Raw genomic sequence first — 25,004 nt, forward strand, 5'->3', positions numbered from 1 at the left:
AAATCATCTCTCAAAGCTTTTATATATTTAATTATTCTAACTAAACATAGTACCCTTAAAAAACAAGTTCATAAAAATGTAGAAATGAAATTGTGGAATAAGATTACTGGGATATATATACACACACATTCAATGCATACACAGAATTACAAGGGGGGGGATTTTCTTTTGTTGGGGGGATTGTTTTTTTTAACGTTTGGAAGGTTGGTAGACCAAGGGAACTAGTAAGCAATGCTGAACTCCTGAGTTCCTCAACCAAGGTAACCATAGGCTAATTTTTAAATTGTTTATATCTTTTTTTTTTTTTTTTTTTATACACAAGATATTCCATGTAAAGCAGCAACAGCAGTGCAGTTACTGGTAGCAACATCTCAAAAGTAATAAAAAAACCATACATCCAGACAGTAGTACATTGCACACACACGTGATTCTCATACATCCGTCAACAATTGGTCAGAGTATTAAATCAGTGTACAAATTAAATATTTCCAAAAATGTGCAAAAAAGTCAACGTTGATAGAAAAAAACACCTTTGTGTACATACATTACAAACTGTGCCCAGCATTCAACTGAGAGTAAAAACATTTACAGTGAGAAACTGATAGATTAAATAGAGAATTTAATGGCTACATAAAAATGTACATTAGATCAGGAGTAAACTTACAAATTTCTCTTCATAGCTTCATGAAGACTAAAAGCCTACACTCCAATCCATCTAAGCCTCCTCCGTGTGATTGCAATGCTATTACATTACAGGACTCCTGTGAGGTCTGAGATGCAGACATGACGCGCTAATAAACCATTCCAATTTCAGGATGACACCATCTTTTATACAAGAAACAAACCCCAGGGAACTGACAATCTAACGCCTGCTCAGAAAAGAAAACACAATCCCTGGATTTAAATCCACACAGTACAACCTCTGGGGAAAAGGATGGTCTAGTTCTGGAGTAAAAGACAGGAAAACCCTCCAAAGTGTTTCCCATGAATATCCACTCTGGAATTGAGTATCCTTTTCCTTATCTCTTGACAGAAAACCCTGACCCTGTGTCCTCATTGGTGGACTCAAATTAAGACCTGAACCATGAGATAAAATTTTATGTGTTTTAATCCAGTTGCTCTCCATTTAAAGTAAGTTTATGAAAACTGAGACCTAGGCAAAGCTGTGACTGTGAGGAGTGGTGCTTTGAAACATGACAAATTAATTCTTTCCATCCCATCTACCCCTCAAAAACATACACGTGTATATCCCTAGAGAAAAGCCAAAGCTTTGCATGGCCCAGAGCTGCAGAGGGTGCCAGGGGGGCTCAGTGCCAGCAGGTGGGGGATCCTCCTGGGCTGTGGAAGGAGGGGGAGCTGGGCAGGGTGCCCAGGGCTGGCAGCACCCCTGGGGCAGGGCAGCCCTGCTCCCTCATCACCCCCAGCCAGGGGAACCTGCAGCATCCTGGGTGCAAGTGATGGGACCTTGCTATAAAGCTGTACATAAACTCACACCTTTGTTCAGGAGCGATGCCAACTAGAATGAAAAATAAACTGTGAGGGCTAAGTGGGGAAAAATAAAAAGATAAAGGAGCTCCTTTGTTTCTGATCAAGGATTTGGATTCAGAAACCCCAGCAGATGGCAATTCTGCCTGCTGCCTTTTTGGGGTGTGTGTGTGGCTCCTCCTGAAGGCAGCACTGACACCCCAGTAGCTGTGGGTGACAGCTGGGTGTCCCAGCAAGCTGACTGTGAAATGTTCTGACTATGGCACACACAGCAATTCAGTCACAAATCTACTCATCTCCACGGCGTCCCTTAAATGTCCCAAAGCTCAAACCTGGCGAGTAAATTCACCAGGTTTAGTCACCAAGCTTATGCTTTAATTTTAGAGTAACAACAGTACGATAAAGTTAAAAAGAGTTTTAAAAGGCAAACTCTTAGTTTTAATGCTGGCATGAATTCTGCACATCAAAACAGCAACTACGAACACCCAAATCTCTTAATTATGGGCAGTGTCTATCACTTTTCACTAGTACCTGCTTTATGCTGTTAGCAATAGCTTACTGATGGATATATATAAGTAACAGTACTAATCCATGAAATCTCACTTTTTGGCTATATGTATATATGGGGATAGAAAAGCTTTGGTAATTTTATGTCATTTTACACTGCAGACTTGTCATTAACACAAGACAGCAAGTTACCAGCAAGAGGAAATGATACTGGCAGTAATACTTTTGCTTTTCCAGGAACACCATAGGGACTCACATTCAAGCACACACATTACGCTTTTCTATATGCATGACAAAGACTTTCAAGATTAAAGAGTAAGAAGTAAGAGTAATAAGTTACTGTAGATCTGACCAATTTGCTCAGGTCTCCAAAGCTGCAGTTAAGACATTGCTCTGTGTTGTCCCAAAGAATGGCTTGCTGTACTGTGCTGTACCTACAGGTGCTACAAGGCGTTCAGTCAAGACAATGGCAGGATCAGGGTTATCCAAAAGGCACAGGAAAGAATTTCATGGGCACAATGCTGGCTACACTGAGAAATCTGTTGATTTGCTTAGACACATAATATTATTCCTGTGTACTGAAAGTAAACAATTTTCAATGTATACCATGTTCACAAATGTACCGCCTGTGACTTCAAGTCCATTAAGAACTTAAGCTGCACTCTGGGTTTACTGCAGAGTCCAGGACCCAGAGCTAGGAAGCTCCACCTTGACTCTTAAGAGTACCTTTTTAAGTGCAGAAAAGTAAGTTTTCTGGTATGTACACCAGTGTACCTTCTCCAAAACACAAATACAAACCCTGCGTTCGCACAGGAAGTGCTTCCAAAGTCCCTTTGTAAACTTCTCAATTTCAATGTCAGCAGCAGAGCATAATTTGAGTCCACTTTTCAATGAATTAGGTGAATTCTGGTTTGAGCACTGAAAAAAAACATACTCTGTGGCTGTTTTGGTGACATGGAATGTCACATACTTCAATTAAGGCATACCATTCAAAAGGAAAAAAAAAGTAAAAAAAAAAACACAAAACTTCGTTGTTATACTGAAAGGACAGTACAAAACCAGCTACAAATCAAACAGCAAATGAAGTTAAAATTTTAAACTGTCAAGAAAAAAGCCAATGTAGATTTAACCCTGCAGTTAATTACAAATAAACAACTTGCTCTAGCTCAACTGAAACTTTCAGGCTCAATCTCACAGGACTGTTACACTATTAAAACCATACCAAAGAAGTAGCTTAACTTTTTCTTACTTAATAGCGTGCAATGAAGAGAATACTAAAAGTCATTAGCAGGCAAATCCTTTGAAAATATGCATGCTCACTGTGAACCTTGATCCTTATTTTTTGAGAGCAGAGCTTCATTGTGGCATTTAAAGAACAACATTACAGCATTGTTTTCATTGCATTTTCTAGGAATTGTATTCAACAATTAAGAATAATTAATGATTCTAAAATGCTGGTATCTTTATAAGATATTAGAAGTTGTGAGCAGGGATCTTGGCTCCGCAACCCTTATCCAATGGTGTTTTAAGCATATAATTCCATGCACACTCTCGAATTCTAGAACCAGGGGTTTGTTCAGTATCATACAACGTGTTCTGCAGACATTGTATACAGAGGTACTGTTATTTAATGCAGCTTGGTTTACTACATTGCCCCAACAGGGGATTAATATTAGCTAACCTTTCAATAAAAGTCTGATTTAGCTTCATAATTATTTATATTTCAAAACATCTACATTGATAAATATCTACTTAAATCAGCAGACAAATTCTTCATAGGGTGAAAAAAAAACAAAACACCAAAACCCAAACCCAACAGTGCAAACCTCATCTTAGTTAAATTAATGAACTTTTACCTGAATCACTGGAAATGGCAAAGGTCATCTTCATTTAAGAAGCACTGTCTTTCTGTTGGTACCTTTCTGATATGTTAAAAAAATTAAGGAAAATGCATTCTGCAAATTCTATTTTTCCTGGCTCCAAGATGCTTACCGTTGTCATGACTGAATGCCGTATTTTAGAAAAGGCACAAAAGCAGCAAACATGATTATTCAGTTATTAAAAATCACAATGAAGTGATATTGCAATATACGTGAGCCAGCACTGTCTCACAAAAAGGACACATTATAAGAACACTAGATTCTGAAAATTTTCAAGCTTCAGAGAGTGCAGCTTCTTTTTGGAATACTATATTTAAATGTTACGAATGCTACAGCTAAACCTGGTTACATTTTCCCTTTAATGTCCTTTTTTTTTTTTTGGTAATATAAAATTTCCTTACCTTTTCAGATATCACTGTCCACTACTGATTTTTATATACATTTTCACCTAGGTTTCTGTATCTTCTTAATCTGCTTGAAATCAATAATTTCAGTTTTATGATCTTTAAATTACTTACACAAAATATTAGGCTCTACATTAAGCTTCCCATCCCTGCTGTCACTAAATATTGCTTATAAAGCACAGGTCCTTTACACAGAGTATGAACCAAATATTCTTAAAGGCTGTTTTCATAGCTTTTATCTAGTGACAGAGAAGCAAAAAAGTCAGTACAAGCTGGCTTTCCTTTCAGCCTTCTAAACTTTCTGTGATCTGAGTAGTTTTTCCCATGCTCAGAAAAGCTGGCACAGTTTTGTGCCCTGACTGAGAAAATGGTAAGCTGGGTGAAATATTCACATAAACCAAAGAAGCCACTACTCTCAGCCAGAGGAGAGATGGCCTCAAAAAAATCATTGTTACTCCACTGTAGGTAAAATAATTACGATTGATCCATATTCCTGCTTATGCTCTAATGTAAAATTTGGAAGTTAGCAGAGTTATTTCAGAAATCTCATGAGTGAACTACTATGGGAATGGATAAGCTTATTTTTCTATTTCCATGCACCTCATAGTTCTGATAGTTCCCTAAAAATGCAAAACAGGTAGAGCTTTGTTAATGCACACAGGGTTCATAGTACCACCCCACTCTGCCTTTACAAAATAGCAAAACCAAGCAATGAATCATCCAAACCAGTATGCATTATTTCAGGTCTATAGTCCAGTAGTTTATTTCAAAATGCCCTTTTAAAATGTTTATGTTGTGTTCTACAAAAATACGAGTTTAACTTTTCTGTTGTGAAAAGTCAGCTACTCACTACACCTGATCAGTAGCTGAACTTCTCAACTGAGAAGCAGTATTTCAGAGTATTAGTTTTGTTCTTTCATTATACTTTTTCAGAAATGGCAAAAGTGATGGTTTTATGACAACTGGAAATCTGACAAACACCAAACATCCGGACTACTGGGCTGGAGTATTCATGCTGGCTCTCTTTGCACTTTTGGCCTGTTCTTCATACCATTTTTTGTGCTGTACCTTCTTATTCATGTGGATTCATCATTGCTACCTTTTTAAAATACAACTGGAGTCTTACCTCTCAGTGACTTATTCCTGGTGTTAAAAGATGCTTGTATTTATACTAACTTTACTTTAGGACTTTTCAACACATCCTAGATGACTGCCCTGTGCTACTAAAACAACTTTTTTTTCAGTGCGTAACAGGAAGAATTTTATATTATTCAGGCACTTGATGTTGACATACATTCCATCCTAGCGCCTCATGACAGCTTTGAAAATGTTTTTTTTCTTATAGCTCATTCTGAATTAACTCATATACTACACAAGGATTAGTCACTCCCTTTCCCCTGACACTATTCAGGGGGTTGTGAAGGAGAAATGACTCTCATCATCATTAATTGTTCTTACCTAAGATAACCGTCTTCCCTCCAAGCTTATGCAACAGAAGTTCTCTTTGGCAGATACAGCAGGAGGCATTCTCCTAACTATTTACATCCAACAGCTGACTCTTGTCTACTACAGAAATTTTTTCCTTGCAGTATAGGAGTTCCTAGCAGTCTGGGTCCATGATCTGTTCACCTGTTATTATTTTCCTGTTAAGATAATACAAGAGTTCTACACCAAACCCTCTAACTAGTACATCAGTGTTGAGTTATTTTTTGTTATTTTCTTTTGGTCACATAGAAGTACTGGTCAGACACGCCGCTGCGCAAAGAGTTCCAAGTTCTTCCGGCTGTTTGGTTAGCTGTTCCAGCATGTTCCAGCTTGAACTGTAAAATCCAGGAACTGATTAAAATGATAAATTATATTAAGAAGTTAGAACTCTCTGCTGCAAGTACCTACAAGATAAAGAAGAATTACATAGAAGTAACCTTCTTGTCCTTTAGCTGCATGTCTATTTTTCCCTGCAACCTGAGTCAGTCAGCAGTGTCAGAAAAAGTCACACAGTTCCTGACTGTCCAAGCATGTCTTTTTTTTTTCTTTTTTTTCCCTTAAATAAAGAACAAATATGTACTAAAGTGCTTTATCTACATGAACCACATCAGTACATTATATAAACAAAAAGTTCTAGTCCTGGAAGGAGCAGGGGAGAGAAGATTCTCATTTAGATACAAAATTTAGATTGTTTACAATCTAAGTGAAACAAAGATTCAAGAGAATATTCTCTCTCTTGTCTTATTTCTCTTTTTTTTTTTTGTAAAAAATAAAAATAAAAGTGCAGTCAAATAGAAAACAAATGCAGTAGATGCAAGCCAAGTCGAGGCAGGCTGTTAGTGATAGTGTGCAAACGTGTGTCTTAGCAGTTCATCTGCAAATGGTCGCAGCTTGGCCTCGATAAAAATCCGTTTCAAGAAATCCCGAGCATGGTCGGAGACATAAGGTGGCAGCTGGGGGTTGGTTGGCTGAGTGGCAATTTTAAAGATGGCAGCCATTGCTTCAAACTCTGCCCATGGGGGCTTCTCAGTGAGCATTTCTACCACTGTACAACCTACGCTCCTGAAACAGAGGCAGAAGTGGAACAGCAGATTACAACAGAGTCATGACCTCCTAAGAAAACAAGAAATAGCAGAGAGCAACTGAAATACCACAAATAAATAGTGTCCACTTAACTCTACGGAGCAACTTTAGTAGAACAGGTGTTTAAAAAAATTTCATGTACAGCTATATGCTTTATCTCAAAATTATGCAAATCACTACCAACATCTTTGCTTTATTACTTCACCGGGCCAAAAGCCACCACCTTAGTGAAGCAGTAATTGGGTATTTCTCCAGGTGATACCAACTGTGTTGTGTCACTGCTGCTTTTCAGTGCTCAGCAGGTTGACACATGCCCCAAGTGCTGCACGACCCTTGTACCTGGGCTCTTCAGACACCTGCAGGATTTGAATGCACTTGAAAGCCTTCTTGCTCATTAAGGCCTAATGGAAATGCAAAGCAACAGCAACACTGACATGGGAGCATCCTGTGTATACTGCTAGCTCATCAGAAGTGTATAGGTTATCGCCAATAAATAATGCACAAACATAACACGGAGGTTGAGAAGTTTAAAACCATAATTCAGTGGTATCTTGTAGTTCAGGATACTGAAAATATACATGGCTTGCAAAAAAAAAAATCCTAAACAATCTTTGTATGCAAAGATTATTTTTAAAGAATGTAGTAAAGCAAGGCTACGTGGATAGCCAGAAAAACTTTGTTCTGCAAGATCAGCCTGACTCAATAACAAACAGTACTGCAAGACTCGCTGGAATAATTCCACAGTTTTTAGGAAGTTCTATGGTTTTTCAAAGTACTTACAAGTTCTATGGTTAGAGAAGAGGTACATTATTTTACACAATAAGGATTTACTGAATGACAGAAGTCAGACTTAAGTATTTTTTCTTAGTTTTAACCTGAATTTTCTCCATCAAAATACATGCATTAGCCTTGGTAGAAATATTTCAAAGTTGAGTAAGTCAACTGTCTGAAATCTGCAAGGCTGTTCTGTTATTTGAGAATAGCAGAATAATCACTAAGTGATCTGAAGTAGCCTATATTAATTTCTCTGACATTAAAATTACTGTCATTGATTGGATATAATGTGTTTCATTTTTAAACACACAAATCACAACTACTGATGCATATCTGTTGTTACGCACCCACAACTTTGTGTGTTCATAGATCACCTGGCAGTGCGAGGAACCTAACTGATGAAACAATCTGTCCATTGGCCTAAAGCCAAGTCAGAGTATGCCATATTACACAATGCATCATTCATTTTTTAAATTTACTGTTCCCTTTTTAATTCTTGAATATTTATTAACAACTTAAATTATTTTTCATGCTACCCATTTAAATCTGGCTAATTCATTCCAACGTGCTCATCTTTTAAAGGACCAGCATTTCATTTTCTGCCTTGTATCAAAGGTAGGTTTCATTACAGGGAATTGCTCTACATGATGATTCAATGTTTCACGTTGTTTTCACCCAGTACCTCCCCTAGATTTACAAACAGTCTGGTAATCTTAAATTCATACAAGGTATATTCAAAGGATTTTATGACGATCCCTAAATTTATGGGGCTGAAAAACTGCCAAATGAAAAATTCCCAAATTTCAGTGGTTTACTCTCCAAATGTGGCTGTCAGTGCTCACACTTGCCACCTTCTTCAGCTAAAACCCCAGAATGAAACACTCCAACTTCAGATAATGAACACTTACACTTTGTTGAGTGTAAATCATTCTGAAATCATAGAATCACAGAATGGTTTGGCTTGGAAGGGACCTTAAAGATCATCTAGTTCCAACTACCTGCCATTGGCAGGGACACCTCCCACTAGACCAGGTTGCTCACAACTACATCCAACCTCATCTTCATCACTTCCAGGAACAGGGCCTCCACAACTTCCCTGGGCAACTTTTTCTGTATCCCAACCACCCTGACAGTGAAGAATTTCTTCCTAATCTATATCTATGCTCTTATAGAAATGACAACTTTCAGTAGAAAAGTGTTTTCGTAACATACCAGATATCTGCTTTTCTGCCATAACCTTCTCCACTAATAACTTCTGGACTCATCCAGTATGGAGTTCCTGTGACTGACTTCATTCCTGTACCAGAGAGACAGATAGTCTGCAGTCGTTTGCTGGCACCGAAGTCACCGAGCTTCACATTGCCTGCTGAATCTCGCAGAATATTTGCCCCTGAAAGAAAGGCACCATAGTGTTACATCCAGGACATGCTCATTAACATTTTGGTGTTGAGAATGTTAACATTGTTAAACAGACATTTGGATTCAGTGATACAATGCAAGATTAGCCTAGTTTTTGAGACAGATAATTGAATTTCAAAATTCAAAAATTCAATAACCTTATCTGCATAAGCATGCACAAATCGACAGTGGTACATCAACCTTTTTTTGAAAACTACTTATACAAAGCAACAGGAAAGTTATAAAAGTTTTAGGGAACACAACATTGTGTTCAACACACCTGTTTTGTATATCACCATCTTCCTACATACTTTTAACTTACTCATGCAGCACTTGGAAGTCACCTGTATATATTTGCAAAAAGTACCCATCTGCTTGATCAAGTTTCCCAGAAGTAAAATGGAAGAAATCTGAGTCATCTGATCTGGCAAGTCACATCTTGCCAGTCCCTTATTGTAGCAGTGAGGTGCACAGTAATTTCTATACAACTGATAGAAACAACTCTGAAGAAATAGACTACTGAGTCATGATGCTTTCCTCTGTACATTCTATATATTTATAATGGCTCCATTTAATATTGTAAAATTATTACTAAAATAATATCAGAAAGGTATATATCATGATTGTTTTGCAGTCAGATACTATATAAACAGTTTCAGAAATCTGCTAGAACATCACAAAGATGTTCATTTCCCCCCTCCTGTTCAGGTTACAACAGTGACAAGATTAAATGATGGAAAGCAGTCCTATTGATCTTAAGTCAGTATTTTGGCATTTCAAACAATTATATTTTAGCACTTTACATAAGACCAGGAAAAAATCTGCCTTAAAGAGCCATTTGCTGTGCACAGCACCATTATTTACCTTTAATGTCTCGATGGACAATCATATTACTGTGCAAATAATGAACACCTTCCAAAATCTGCCGCGTATATTTACGAGTCACATTCTCTGTGAGTGCTCCATATGACTTCAACTGGTCTTTGATGGAACCCTATGGAAAACAAGAAGTATAAAACAATGTAACATTTCCAGATTCATAAGTGATCTAATACTACAGTTGAATTTAAATTAAATTTATGCCTGATATGTAGACATTTTAAGTTGCAATATTTCTCTAGATCAACTTAAAAGTACAGATACAATTTAACTTTCACTGAGAAAAATACAAACTTCAACAAATAGGAGGCTGGACAAAGAGGTCATATACTGAATCATTAAGCTATTAGCTTTAAAACTGTCAAGCAGCTGAGTGTTCCAGTGTGATGCAGAAAAGAAGAGAACAGCATTACTTTTCCTCAAATACCACTCTCAGCTTCTTGTATGGTTACATGGTTTTACTCAAATTGGGCAAAACAGATGTCATTTATCCTGGATAGTTTAGACTCATGAAAAAAAAAAGGCTTGTCAAGAAAAATAAACACCACATGCTGGAGGACAGTACTGTATGTAAAAATTAAGAGGTAAACAAGTCCTGGCTTAAAATAGCATTAAATCAAATGTAGTTAAAAAAAAAAAATCACAAATTTTTGTGACAAACCTGGCTTTGTCACACATAGTTACAAACTAAGATCACTTCTGTGTCACTGTCCTCCAAATCTCAGAAAAATTCAACTGCTTTGCCAAAATAAAGCCCAGAACTTAAAAAACAACACCTCAATTTTTATTCTGTGGAGTCTCAGTAGAGTGCTTAAACTACTCAGAAATGCAGAGCTTATGTATGTACACAAGCATATTTTATTTACCTCTGCTGACCCCACTTGGTGAGAAAATGAAGTTTTCTGACCTTCAGCATGTACTTAGGTGCCACACTAAGAAAAAATACCAAGACTATTTTCTGTACACACTTATTTCCACTCCCATCTTGCCTACTTTTTATCTTCCTGGAATAATCGATCACTTAAGATGGTGACTACGAAAAAGCACAAGCTGAAGCACAGCAAAAAGAAACATTAAAACTCAGGAAGATTCAAGAATTTACTAATGATAATGTTGTCTTTTCAAAGATATTGCCAGGCACCACTTCTGCCAAAATCAAATGCAGAGAACTTTTGTACAAATCACTGTAATTATGAAAACCCAAGCAAGCAATGGAGAAGACAGGCTACTGTAAACACTCGCCAGTACCCATTTTTGGCTCCTGATTTTATCTTGGCTATTTCTTTAATATCTGCATGCACTTCTGCAAAAGCTGTCCACTTGGGAGCTCATCACACTGCATAGAAACAATGGTTGAAGTGGACTGGCTCTCCTGCTTACCCCAGGCATATATTCCATGAATATAGAGAGTGTCCTTTCTGGTGAATCTCTCAAGAAGCCATAATACTGAACAATTCTTTCATGCAGCAGATTTTTCAGCAACTGAATCTCACATTCAAGTGCATTTACCTCCTAACAGAAAAAAAAAGAAAAAAAAGAAAAGCAAGACTTACAATGCTTGATGTAGTAATAATGTTTTGGGTTTTTTAAAGGAGGACAGTATGTACACAATGAAGGGTTATTCCAACTAAGTAACAAAATACTATGTTTCAAAGCACAGAATATATCAATATGTATATGAAGCCAGTGGTCATTATGCAACATGTCACAGGCCTACAACTGGGTAAAACAGTCTTTAAGTCTTTGTAGTGGCATAATTAGAAGTAATTCTTAACTTTTTCAGGACAAAAGACTATACAGTAAAAATGTCTTTGAGGACAACTTAGTGTTTTAAGAATGAAATACAACAAACATTAACACGTGGTGCTTTCCCTAGAACCAGATGAAATATTAAAAATTTTGCAAGGAAGGAAGTATCATGAAATTAACTGTACAGTAAGATGCTGGAAAAATACTAACAAATTCAAACTTGACTGGATGCCAAATTTCATCTCAAAGTCTTTTATGAAAACTTACTTTACATCCAACCCTTTATCTCACACTTCTGACGTTAGAAGGCAGTTTTTTTGACACTGAGAGGCTCACATTACAAAATGCTATAGCAAGTGAAGTCACAAACTGTTTCTACAGAAGACACTACAGTATTTAACATTTCCAAAGCATAATCAGTTTTTTCTGTTACATTTTAAAAAACTAGCAAAAATAACTACACTAGAAATCTACAGCACAAAATATTCTTAGGTTTTTCCTTGATCTTACATCATTAGTAGCAGCAACTATAACTGGTAGCTACTCAATTCTGCAATCATGCTTACACCCACTGTTTCCCTGGCCTTGCTCCCCACAGTGCAGAAGGAAGTCCTAAAGCAGGAAAAGTAATAATTCTTTTTCCATCCTGTAAAAAGCAGCAAGTATGGTTTGGGAAAAAAAGAAATAGAATATTTGTGCTACTTTTAAATAGTTTCTCTTCTCAACTGTCCAGTATTTAAAGAAGTTCAATTTTAGAGAGATAATAAACTGACAGTTAAACATTTGCTCATCAGATAGAAATATAGTGAGTAGTAGTAGTTAGCCCTGATGCACAAAGTTTTACCCAAACACTCCACCAAATCCCCCCCCAGATTAGAAAGATAAGAGTTGCAAACTGTGTTCACAGCCAGACAAAATATCCTTGAAAATTTATTTTCAGGAACACTTAAATTAGTATGAATTTTTCTGTTTATAAATGGAACCTGTTCTAAGTTCCATAAATATAAATAATTATTTATTTTGGAGGAGACTTTGATGGATTGCTTAATTTTAGAGACAGACTGCACCAATTGAAATTATGTATGCTCACTGCACAAGGATATATCTGAAATTAAAAAAATATCATGTAACATTAAAATCAAATAAACTTAAACCTTGATCCCTAACAAGAACATGAAAATACATGTTTTAAAACATGATCCTGTTCAAGGAAATAAACATCAGTCTAGCCTAGAACATACCACTTCAGAAGAACTCTTTTGCAAACTTTCTCTAAGGTATCACTTACCTTGCTGGTTTCTGGACTATCAGGATCAAACTGAACTTGTTTAACAGCCAGTTCTCTTCCGGTGTCAGCATCATAACACAGATATACTCTGCCAAATGCACCTTGACCCAGCAGTTTACCAAGCCTCCAGTTAGTTGGAGCTCGTGGTGCTGAAAATATAAGTATGTTTTGGTTTTCAAATGAGCTTGTTATTCAGCTGATCGAGAAAAACTGGAATACACAGAAAATAATTTTTTAAAGACTACATTTCTCAACAACAGAGTCTATGCATCCTAAACCTCCCAATACAAATTAGAAAGATTAAAAAAAATACTGCAAGATGGAAAACATGAGCAACTTTTTATCTATTCATAAAACAATTTGTGGTAGAGATACAAATACTTAAAACAACTAAGCAGCAGCTAATCTGAAAAACAGAAAAAGCATGTTAAACAAACTTAAAACCATTTCTTTAAAAATTGAGCCATGATTAAAATGTATCAGCTACCGAAGTCATCACAGAATATATTTGCTCTTGAAATACCACTGCAAAGATAATCCAGTATCACTTACAGTCTACAATTTATCAGAAAACATAACCACCATCTGCAAAAATAGTTACTGCAATCTACATAACCCTTCTTGAGTCCTTTTAACAAATCAAAAATATTTTTACAGTGTTTTGTTATCACAGATGCAAACTCTACTTGAAAATCTACCTAAGGGTTAGCAATGGAAAGCAATGAAAAAACCTGATGAACATACAAGTCTTGACTTTTTCCTGTTAAAGAAGTAAAAACATTATTCAATTGCATGTGTTTTGATGACATGATTGGTTTTGATGTTATACACTTGAAAGGTAAGAAAGTTTTACAGAAGAGTTCACAAAACGTTGTATCTTACAGCGACTGGGCGGGCTGATGTCCATGACTGACAAGGTAGGATTGTCTATGTCACTTCCCCTCCTCCTCATTCGGTTGTCTTCATACTCTGGCGTAAAGATGCTGCTCCCACTACTGGTGCTCAGTGAGTGGTCAGTGGGACTGAAACTCACTGGGGATCGGAAGTTGTTCCCCTGAGTCCTTCTGGCTCGTGGAAACGTTTTACGACCTTCAGTGACAAAGAATACTCAAGTTACACTACTGAAAAATACTGCTATGCAATGTGCATATGCAAATACTTTATGAATCCCACATGATGTAGGTCACAATATCACAGCGTATGATATGATGTCATGATAATGAAATTTAACTTTCCACCCAGAAGAAACGAAACATTTATCACAGATGTATGTAAGAACTACCCTGAATCAAAAACTGGCATACATTTAAGTGACCAAAATAAGGACCAAATGCTGGAACAGTTCTGAAATGTAATCAGCATGCTTCAGAAACCTGGAGGTTTCTGTGAGAGGAGAAAAGAATATGTCCAGCCTCTGCTTTTATTGTTCTATTAAGATGAAAATACCAAATTGCTCATAAATAGGAGAGAGAGCAATATGATTACATTTCAGTGGTGCTAAGGTTAGCTTCTTCATCCTGTAAACTAATAAGAGCTGAATGCAGAGAAAGATCTACACATGGAACCAACTTGAAGACCACACAACTATTAAAAAAATTGGAAGCAAAAAAAAAAAAACAAAACAAAACCAAATCATGAACAACTCATAATTCAGAGATAGCTACAGCATTAGAATTAAAAAACAAAACTCATCTAACTTCAAAAAGACTAATTACAAGATAATTAACAAATTTGTGTGAATATATTTAGAGAACACAAACATTTTTAGGTCAGCTTGATGAAGTTTTATCCTACAGGACTCCGAAATAGCTGAAGAAATCTGACAGCAGCAGATAAAATATCTTTGAAAAAGTAGACTCATACTTATATACTAGTCTGGACAATTTAAATTCTAAGAAAGAAATGCAAATAAATTATTAAGCAGATTTATAAAGTCCTAAGGAGATAATAATGTAATAAAATAGCCCTAATTCCTTTGTCACATGTAGCTAATTCATTTTCCCCATTTCATCAGGACATTCTCCAACAGCAACAGGTGAATCGTTGAATAGACCAGCTGAGTAGGTATGCCCAAACCAGATTCAGAGCATTGACTTCTGGTATTTCTCACATTAGCAATTTCTCACCAAAGAAGAAAGTAATTTAAGTGGACACTCACAGCAGTTTACCTTCAGGTCACTTCCATATGATGTACGGAACTTATGATTAAAAATGTTGGATGGAAGGGATACCATGCAGAGGGACAACTGTGGGCTGGAGAGGTGGGCCTATGCCAACCTCATGAAGATCAATAAGGCCAAGTACAAGGTCCTGCACATGGGTCAGGGCAATCTCAAGAAAAAATACAGTCTGGGCAGGGAATAGCCTGATAACAGCCCTGAGGAAAGTGGCTGTCCACAGTCACATTTTATTAAGACCAGCCCTGAAGACAAAGATTTGGGCATGCTGGTTGATGAGGAGCTCAACATGAGCTGGCTTGTGGCAGCCCAGAAAGTCAGCTGTGTCCTGGACAGCATCAAAAGAAGCATGGCCAGCAGGTCAAGGGAGATGAGTGTCCCCCTCAACTCTGCTGTCATGAGGCCCCACCTGGAGTACTGTGTCCAGTTCTGGACCCCCACAACACAAGAAGGGCATGGAGCTGTTGGAGCAAATCTGGAGGAGGGCACCAGAGATTATCAGAGGGTTGGAGCACCTCTCTAAAGATAGTCAGATAGTTGGGGTTCTTCAGCCTGGAGAAGAGAAGGCTCTGGAGACACCTTATAGCAGCCTTCCAGTACTACTTCCAGAAGAGGGTCTACAGGAAGCTGGGGAGGAACTTCTTGCAAGGGCATGGAGTAGTTGGTAGGATGAGGGGTGACAGTTTAAAGCTGGAGGAGGGGAGGTTTCGATTAGACAGTAGGAAGAAATTCTTTTCTGTGAGAGTGGTGAGACACTGGCCCAGGCTGCCCAGAGAAGTTATGGCTACCTCTTCCCTGAAAGTGTTCAAGGGCGGGTGGGATGGGGCTTTGAGCAATCTAGTCTAATAAAAGGTGTCATCTGCCCATGGCAGCAGGGCTGGACCTAGATGATCTTTAAGGCCTCTTTCAATTCAAGTCAGCCTGTGATTCTATGATAATTCACTGAAATATTATAGATGACATTGAGTTAATGTGGCTGGAAGTCTGTTTAAAGATAAAAATCAAAATTCACAATATTATTAAGTTGGAGATGATTCAGAAATCAAGATGATGAAATTTAATAAGGAAGTACACCATACATATTTAAAGAGAAATTAAATGCAGAAACCACAAAGTGTGAAATAATTAGTTGACTAAAAGTCATGTAGAAAAGAACACAGGAACTGTAATAGACCACAGACTGACAAGCTGTTCAGTGTGGTGGATGACTGTGAAAAAAAGTAAAAGTGTAATTCTGGAATTTATTAACATAACTGTTATACACCAAGTTATAGTTATATGCTATCTTATGCATGAATTGGCCATTAGTAAAGCCTCAGCTAGAATACTCTATTCAACTTTGGCCACTACAAGAGTCGAGAAGAAACAAAAAAACCCAAAAACATGAGTCTTGCAAAAATGTCTGAGGTAAGGTTAAAAGCTTGAAAGAAGAGAACTAAGAATCGAAAACAGAAGTGTGTGTGTTGTAGTGTTCCATACGGGCAATGACCAATTTTTAACTATGTTAAAATGGAGTAACTAGTCACTAATTTCATTAGCAGGAAAACTTCTGTGAAAGGCAGTTATAAAATAGCCCATTAATTGAAGTTATTTAAGACAATACCTTTAGAAGTCAATTTAGAGTTTACTAAGAAGACAGTGGGACAGATCTTTGCCTCTTTAAGATTGTCTTAGAGCAAGGAATTGGACCAAAGCTGCCTTGCAGTTCTTTAACTTGGTACTTTCATGATTTCTGCAACAGAATTCCATTTATTGCTGCACTTACTCTATACTGCAAATTAAACCATCTGGTCTTTGAAGAAGTTTCTTACCACTTCTAATCTAGTACTTGGCACACCAAGTCCATCCTTCAACTGCTCCTCTTTGCTTCCTTTTGAAATTTAATGTGTTAAACTTGCATCAATGTTATTAGTGTCCAAATTAGTTTGGTGGCCAGAATAGCAGTTGTTGCCTTGCATTCCAGTAATTGATTTCATCAGCTAAATGTTAATTATTTGCTTAAGACGCTGGTCTTGGATTTTATTTAATCATTTAACTTGAGAAACTCTTAATAGGAACACCCTCAAATATCTGGCATTTTTTTAAAGCAAAACAAGAAATGACAACCTGACATAGCTGCTGTGGACAGAAAAGGGTCACAAAGGTCAAAAGCTTATCATGGATGACCCAACAATGACCAAAGATAAGAGAACATTTTCATAACTGCATATGAGTCATGAATTCAGTAATCTATAACTTTATCAGGGTTAAGACCTCAGCAGTTCTATGAATCATTAGAAGTTTATCAAGTGAGTTTAGCAAAAGAAGTTAAATTTTCAATTTCTTCAGTATTTTCATTCATTACTATTTTACTATGTAAATTTTCTTCTTTCCCTTTTTATGAAAAGAAAAAAAATTAATAAAGCATAACTTGCTGTATTCACACTTACCATCATTGTAGTCCTGTTGATGATATGAGATATGGTATCTTCGCGGATAAGTCCCCCCCTTTCCAAATTTCTCAAACATTGGAATATCGTACTCTACTAGAAAATAAAAAGATACATTTCAAAATTTAAAATGTACTGGCTGGAATTATAAACTTAAACATGGAGGAACACATCAAAGGATATACTTAAAGTTGAAGCACTAGAGCAAAAGATGATTTAAAAACAAAAGCCAGAAATCTAACATAACACAAGAACTAAAAGTACATTGACCCAAAAGTTCCAACAGATCAGGAATCCAATCCTTAAAAGAATGTCAGTGAGCTGCAGCATGCCTAATTACTCCAGTTTTAAAAAACAATTTCTAGAGGAATTCTGGGAAATTCCAGTTCACTAGAAGAATTGGCAGAAACTATTACGAAGAACACAATTTAAAGATTTATAAATATGAAAAATTGGTGAATGAGCTAAAATAGCTTAAATTACTAAAACACATTCAATATCTCCTCTTAAAAATTACTAAAAGACAGAAGTATTACGATAAAGGGGAAAGCCCCTCATGCATAAATAATTGTTTAGAAAATAAGTCCATAATATGGGAGTAAATGGTCAATAGTTCCACAGAAATCTGGGCTAAAACTCATGCATTTTAATTATGCATGAATTTTATGGACAGAATAAATAGCGAAGTGACAAAATCATTTGGAGAAATAAAGCCAATAGAAGAATTAGGGAAAGTCCTTAAGAGTCTACATGACTGGATGGTACAATGGCAGATGAAATTCAGTGTAGGCTAGCACAAAGACTGTGATAAAAGTTCAATAAAGCAGCAGCTGAATCTCTTGTATTGGCTAAGAAGCAAATTAAATGCTATAAATCATGAAGATACACTGAACAAAGTTTTGGATTACTCCATTTCAAAGGATTTAGTAAAACTGGAAAAAGGTTTATAAGTACAAAGATCGAAGATACAAAATTGCTTCCCCATAAGGAATGTAGGCCTCGATGGACTAGAAAGGCAACAGCTCAAAGGGAGATATAGAGAAGTCTAAAAAAAAAAAACAAAAACCAAACACAAAGGGCGTATCAATAACACTCAGTAAGTTGCAGAACTTCTTGTCACACTATACTATTGATATTGACTAAGTTTATACAAATTGAAATAGGGACTAGAAAAATTTGCTGAAGGAAAAAAAAACAAACCATCAGATCATAGAAGAGCATCTTGCATTTGCAGAACTCTAAAGCTATACATGACTAGGAACATATTCTAGGGAAGAAATACAACACACTCCTCTATAGAAGCCTGGTACTTGTAGCAGGGGAAAGACTAGACCAGATGGACATTTTTTTCTCTGACTATATACTTCTCTGGTTTTGTTACACATAAAATCATGAGAATAAGTGTTGAATATGGAATTATTGATAGCTGTCTATGCCACTGTTAAAATACCAGATAATCCCACTGGAAAAAAAAATCTTGTATTTCCAACTTTTTTTGGTATTTATCTCTGCCAACTAAATGCTTGTTAAAGATAGTTTTGATTTTACTTTTATTTAAAAGTGGTGCAATCTGTTAAGCACTCCAGAATCTTTAGAAGAACAATCACCATCACAGTTATATGGATAAAGCTTCACCAAAAAATAAACAGAAGCCTTGAAGGATATAATAGCACAAAACCCAAGAAACACCCCAGATTCACTGTAAGATAATTATTCTTCAATAGTAATATTCTGTAGTGAGGCATGTTCATGAAAGACATTTGATAGCACTTTGTATCCTGAACTACAGACAACTACTTGGATGCAAGCCAGAGTACCATCTGATAACATCAGTGGTGATGGTTGACTTGTAAGCAGAGCATACAGTTCTCCTTTAGCCTTACACTTTGAAGTGCTTTCAGTTTCAGTATTCATGAGCACTTTAAAGGGATCCTCATTTCACATGAAGGATCCACACACAGGCTTTGGCTAGGATAGAGTTAATTTTCCTCGTAGTAGCTGGTATGGTGCTATGTTTTGGTTTTGTGACCCAGAACAGTGTTGATAACATAGGGATGTTGTAGCTATTGCTGAACCTTGTTTACACAGCACTGAGGCTTTTTTTGTTTCTCTGTCTGTCTTACCAGCCAGTAGGCTGGGGGTGCACAAGAAGTTGGGAAGGGACACAACTGGGACAGCTGACCCAAACTGACCAAAGGAATTGCCTACACCATATGCAGCTATGCTCAGCAATAAAAGCTGGAAGAAAGAGAGAGGGAGAAGTACTATGTTCAGAGCTATGAAATTTGTCTTCCCAGGTAACTGTTAGGTGTAAATCCTGCTTTCCTAGAAATGGTTTAACATCTGTCAGCTGCAGCGAATGAGTTCCTTGTTTTGCTTTGTCTGCATACATAGCTTCTGTTTTACCTGTTAAACTGTCCTTAATCTCAACTCACAACTTTTCTCACTTTTACTCTTCCAGTTCTCTCCCTTCATCCAACTGCAAAGGAGCGAGTGAGCAGCTGTGTGGTGCTTAGCTGCCTACGGGCATTAAACAACAACACTCAAAAATTAAATAAACTAACCAAGGTTATGTGCCAACTCAAAGACAGATATTACAGTCCAGTTTACCAAACCGTTCCATGTCCCTATCTGCTGCATAATTTGCTTTTTTCAGAGAAGCAGGTAAGTTATACACACTAATGATGGTGTTAGCATAGCAGATAAGTTATACACACTAACTGTGGTGTTACACATGCTAAGACAGAGGAAAACATTTGGAAGATGTTTCATTTTATCTTTTAATGTGTGCACTTAGACAATTTTTTTTTTCTCCTACCATATGAAGTTTTCTTCTGCATATTAAGTTTGTGCAATACAATACCTCTCAGTGTGCACTTTCCTTTTTAGCCGTATTATTTGCAAGAGGAAGAATTCTGGAAAGATAGTAAGTATGTCCAGTGATTTTACCTACCTGAGAATTCCTGATGATTATCTGGATAGCTCTGTGCTCTTGGCATCCGAGATTTGGGATAGTTGTCTCTGGAAGTGCAAAAGCATACAGCATCTAAAAACTGCTGTTCTTTTAGTACTTAAACATTTCATCTTAGAATTGTGAGACAGTAACAGATGAAAGGTTATTGCTATACATGTTGCTTAACAAGTTTACAAATGTGGGACTCAATTTTGAAAATAGAATCTAATATGTACCAATAACAATTCCAGATCAGTAACAATGGAAAAGCTTGCTTATTGAGCTTAATGTAGTAAGAAAGCAACAGACTGTTAATGAGCAATGATATTAGCAAAAACATGAATTATCACAAGCAAAGCCACAAAGGAGCACTGTTGTGTTTAATGCCTTTAAGGCCAAACACAAAGTTTTATAGACTGCCAGAATCTCTTACACAAAATCTCTCGAGGAAACTTAGCCAAAGAAATGTAGAACCTTTTAACGTGTCAAAATACCTCCTCTTCTCTCCATGAAAGTCATAGGATTAAGAGAGTAATTTTATTGAGTTACAGAGTGATGAAGAATTTTTTGGTTCTTACACAATCATGTTGTTTCTTACCTACAGTTGGTATGTAACTCCCAGCCACCAAAAGGAATGGATGGGATTGCCAGTCAGAGCAACCGAATACAGTATATTTCCATAAACATACCAAAACAATGTCCTCCTTTTTCTGGTAAGAATTTCTCTAATGGGTAACAGAAGCTAAGTGGAGACACAAAACCTACAACTTTGTAGGAAATATTTGAGTTGGGGGAAAAAAAAAAAAAAAAAAAAAAAAAAGGAAAACAAACTAAGTAGCTGTGACAAGTGAAGTAAATAAAGAACAACCAAAAAGTTTTGAAGAAGAAGCATGAGTCAAATTAAGATTGCTTTGTTTCCCCTTCATCCACTCATTCCTACCCCCCAGAAAACTAAAAATTTGGCATTTGGTAGGATTTCTAGCCTATCCAGCTACATTAAAAACTGTGTGCATAACCTATCACACTCCAACCACAAAATACTTTTCATAACTATCATTGCTTTGCTTGTGAAGACTTATTAAGTCAGTAATTAATTTGTTAGACTAAATGTACTTGTGTCCTCAAACCACACTTCCAAATGAAATGGTACTACAGAACACTATTGCTCTGATTATTAGCCACAGGCACTGCTTTCCACGTGTTTTACCTTACTAGCTATGAAATAAAAACATTTAATTAGCAGTAGTGCAGTAAAGCACATCCAAACAAGTGAGTAGCCAGTCTGCACAAGAGAAGACCTAACATTATTTGCCTGACAAACCAAACAGGAGTATGTTCTGTTTGGATTACCTAATGCCTGAGAAACTGGACACTGACCCTCCCAAAACACAGCACTCTTCTAACAGGTCAATCAAGACAGATCTCTAGACCCACCACAGTAAACACTGTCTCTTTCTAACTGGCAGCTTTAAGCATGGAAAAATAAATGGAAAGTTTACCATGGGAACAAGGGGAGAGGAGTGGACAGTAATTGGAAAGAAAAGGATGGAACTGTCTGTTGAAGTCTTTAAATGCTTCTAAACACTTTCTTGAATCAGGTACCCTCAACCTTGGAAAAGGCAACCTTACTTTATAAAGCAGTACCTGAGAAATGTACATTTGATGGGACTGCTCACTGCCAGGGAATATACTTCACATATAGATAAGAATGGCAAAATGATGTAAAAATCTTCATTACATTTTTGTAGGATCTTAAGTCTACGTTTTTGTCCTTCAAATGCAAAATGTGAAATAATAATAATAAAAAAAACTAAAACAAAACCAAAAAAGCTACTTCTACTTTTCATGCATTAGTAAGCAATTAACTTTAAATAAGCTTTTATAAATGTTCTGTAACTTATAGAGAACTTTCTGGAAGAAGTTCAGCAATAGCTGTTGCTGGAGTTACATCTTACAACTGATACATTATGCAATCTAACAAAGACACATACTGAAAGGAAGTGATTCTTACCCATCTAAAGGGCTGTCAAGTGAGGGACAGCTTCCTGAGCCAGAGTTTTCAGGACTACTCAAAGACAATGGATCCAGCATCTAATAAGTAACAAGCAGAGAATGACCAACAAGTTCATTTTTTTAAATTCTGCTTTGAAAGAACTGTAAAAACAAAACAGACCAGAAATATAAATTACTAGAGAAAAATTTAGCTACCATAGTTGAACCTGCATTGCATTCTTTTTCCTGAAATGATTGCCATTTTTGTCACATTTAGCTAGAATATATTGAAGTATTTCATCCTGCATCATGCATTGTACCTAACAAGTTGTACTGCTAGTCTTCTGTGTACAACGTAGTCTGTAAACACTGCATCAATATCTGCATGAGTAGCTTAATAGAATAACAAAAATAAGGCCTTTAAAGGACAAAAAGCTAAGTGAGCTTATTTTAAACTATCAAGTGAAAGTAGTTTTAAAAAAACAAAGCATTTTTTTCCTAGAACTCTTCTGATGACCTAGTAATTAACTGATGCTCACAAGCTCTGAGAAAATCGATGTCAAAGTCATAAAACTATCTAGGCCAGATCTATTACAAAATAAACAGAATTGTCAACACTTTCTTTGTTTCTCAAACTCTAATCCAGAGAAAAATAAATTGAGATAGTAAAAGAGTGTTAGCTTGACTACCAGCTATAACTATTGGCTGACAGCCATTTTGTTTGCCTTGCACTAACACTCTTAGCTTAACGACAGGCAAACATCACCCTCTTCTCCTTTGCAGTAAAACAACCTGGAATGTTTTACACATTTATTTTTCAGAAGAAGTGAAAATCTCTATTTTCAATTATTGAATGTGACAATTTTACCAGCCTGCCTCTCCAAAACAGCTTGTCTGTTGTCTTAAAATAAGCTCCTACCTAAAGTAAAGTTTTGGCACATTATATAGCATCTATTATTTTCTGTGAATTGGACACCAGTCTTTCTGCTGCACAGTAAGCAATTGTCACTCCAATTTTTATGATCTGTGCTGCACTTTAAAGGTCCTGGGCACATACTTTGCCAAGTACCAGTCAAGAAATAGTGTCCAGAAAGTGACACATGTGTGATCTCTGTATTGGGGAGGACAACATTTACCACAGATTCAGAAACTAGATTTCTCTTTTCTTATGCTGAACAGTGGGTCCTAAAGGGGAAAAACCTCATCTGCTGTTGGGCAAACCAGAGGCTACTTCTTAACAACCCATCACCTCTTATGTGGAGAAAGTGCGTGGTTTGCTGTCAGTGTACTGGCTGTGCTCAGGCAGATCAAAGGAGAGAAAAATCCTCTGCTGCCAAATTCCCTCCTTGTCTTTGTGGGGCAGGCTGTGACAGATGTTGGCAGCATGCTCAACACTTGCCAAAGTGATGTGGCAACTTAGGGAAGGGAGTAAACAGAAGTGAGCTCCCAACACCTTAGTTTGGCCCTCAAGGATGCTTGGGTTGAACTAACCTGGCTTCCTATGACAGTAAAATGCATATACTGCTGACCAATTCCCACAGCAATGTGTACATGACAGGTTACATGTTTCCTCAGTACTCTGGAGTGAAAGGACATCTTGAGCCTCAGCTCATCTGTCTGTTTCACCAGTCAGTGAGCAAAAATTACTTTGCTCAGGCCAAAAGTAATAATTTTCCAGGCCTGGGCTGGATCTGACCATGTGGCTACATTAATAAATAGCACCCTGCCCTGAAAATTAGCAGATTCAGTCTCTATTCCCAGCTCAGTCATTAAAATTGTGCAACAAATTGCACAATCTCTTTCCCCTCTATTTTTATTCTATCATATGACTCTCATTTAGTCAGCTGATAAAAACCATTGCCTCTTGCCATTTTGAACACAGTGCCAATATCAACAACAATCTGAAGTGATTTGGGTAGGCAGAATTCTTTTTTTTCATGTCTTTTAAATATCTTTTTCTCCATTGCCAATTCTCTGAGCCATTATTTTCCTCTATCTTTTCCTGCTGTTCTTCCAAGCAATTTTGATATCCAGACAGCAGGATTCTTATTCATGTGTGCTGATACCCACACCGATAATGCAGGTGAATAAGGAAAAAGAAATAGCCTACATTTGTGAACCTCACACAAAAAAATACAGAATCACAGGTTGACTTGAGTTGAAAGAGGCCTTAAAGATCATCTAGGTCCAGCCCTGCTGCCATGGGCAGATGACACCTTTTATTAGACTAGATTGCTCAAAGCCCATCCCACCCGCCCTTGAACACTTTCAGGGAAGAGGTAGCCATAACTTCTCTGGGCAGCCTGGGCCAGTGTCTCACCACTCTCACAGAAAAGAATTTCTTCCTACTGTCTAATCGAAACCTCCCCTCCTCCAGCTTTAAACTGTCACCCCTCATCCTACCAACTACTCCATGCCCTTGCAAGAAGTTCCTCCCCAGCTTCCTGTAGACCCTCTTCTGGAAGTAGTACTGGAAGGCTGCTATAAGGTGTCTCCAGAGCCTTCTCTTCTCCAGGCTGAA

The 25,004-nt window shown here is 37.0% G+C and overlaps 1 protein-coding gene across 2 annotated transcripts in view; it reads right to left on the bottom strand.

Annotated features, from left to right (window-relative positions):
- Positions 1 to 602: 602 nt before the first annotated feature.
- MAP3K2 (mitogen-activated protein kinase kinase kinase 2) overlaps positions 603 to 25,004 on the bottom strand; it is a 52,791-nt gene continuing 28,389 nt past the window's right edge. Inside the window, exons 9-17 of one of the 2 annotated variants that reach the window (XM_030454432.1) lie at positions 22,503 to 22,582; positions 20,492 to 20,559; positions 17,539 to 17,631; positions 13,815 to 14,021; positions 12,933 to 13,081; positions 11,276 to 11,407; positions 9,881 to 10,010; positions 8,831 to 9,008; positions 603 to 6,823 (exon numbers count right to left, since the gene is read on the bottom strand). In XM_030454432.1, the coding sequence (XP_030310292.1) occupies positions 6,598 to 6,823; positions 8,831 to 9,008; positions 9,881 to 10,010; positions 11,276 to 11,407; positions 12,933 to 13,081; positions 13,815 to 14,021; positions 17,539 to 17,631; positions 20,492 to 20,559; positions 22,503 to 22,582 (1,263 nt within the window). In that variant the 3' untranslated portion in view covers positions 603 to 6,597. Of the gene's footprint in view, positions 6,824 to 8,830; positions 9,009 to 9,880; positions 10,011 to 11,275; positions 11,408 to 12,932; positions 13,082 to 13,814; positions 14,022 to 17,538; positions 17,635 to 20,491; positions 20,560 to 22,502; positions 22,583 to 25,004 lie in introns of both variants that reach the window. The other variant, XM_030454431.1, reaches the window with a different exon arrangement.

Source organism: Calypte anna, chromosome 7, assembly GCF_003957555.1.
Source record: "Calypte anna isolate BGI_N300 chromosome 7, bCalAnn1_v1.p, whole genome shotgun sequence".
Taxonomy (NCBI): Eukaryota; Metazoa; Chordata; class Aves; order Apodiformes; family Trochilidae; genus Calypte; species Calypte anna.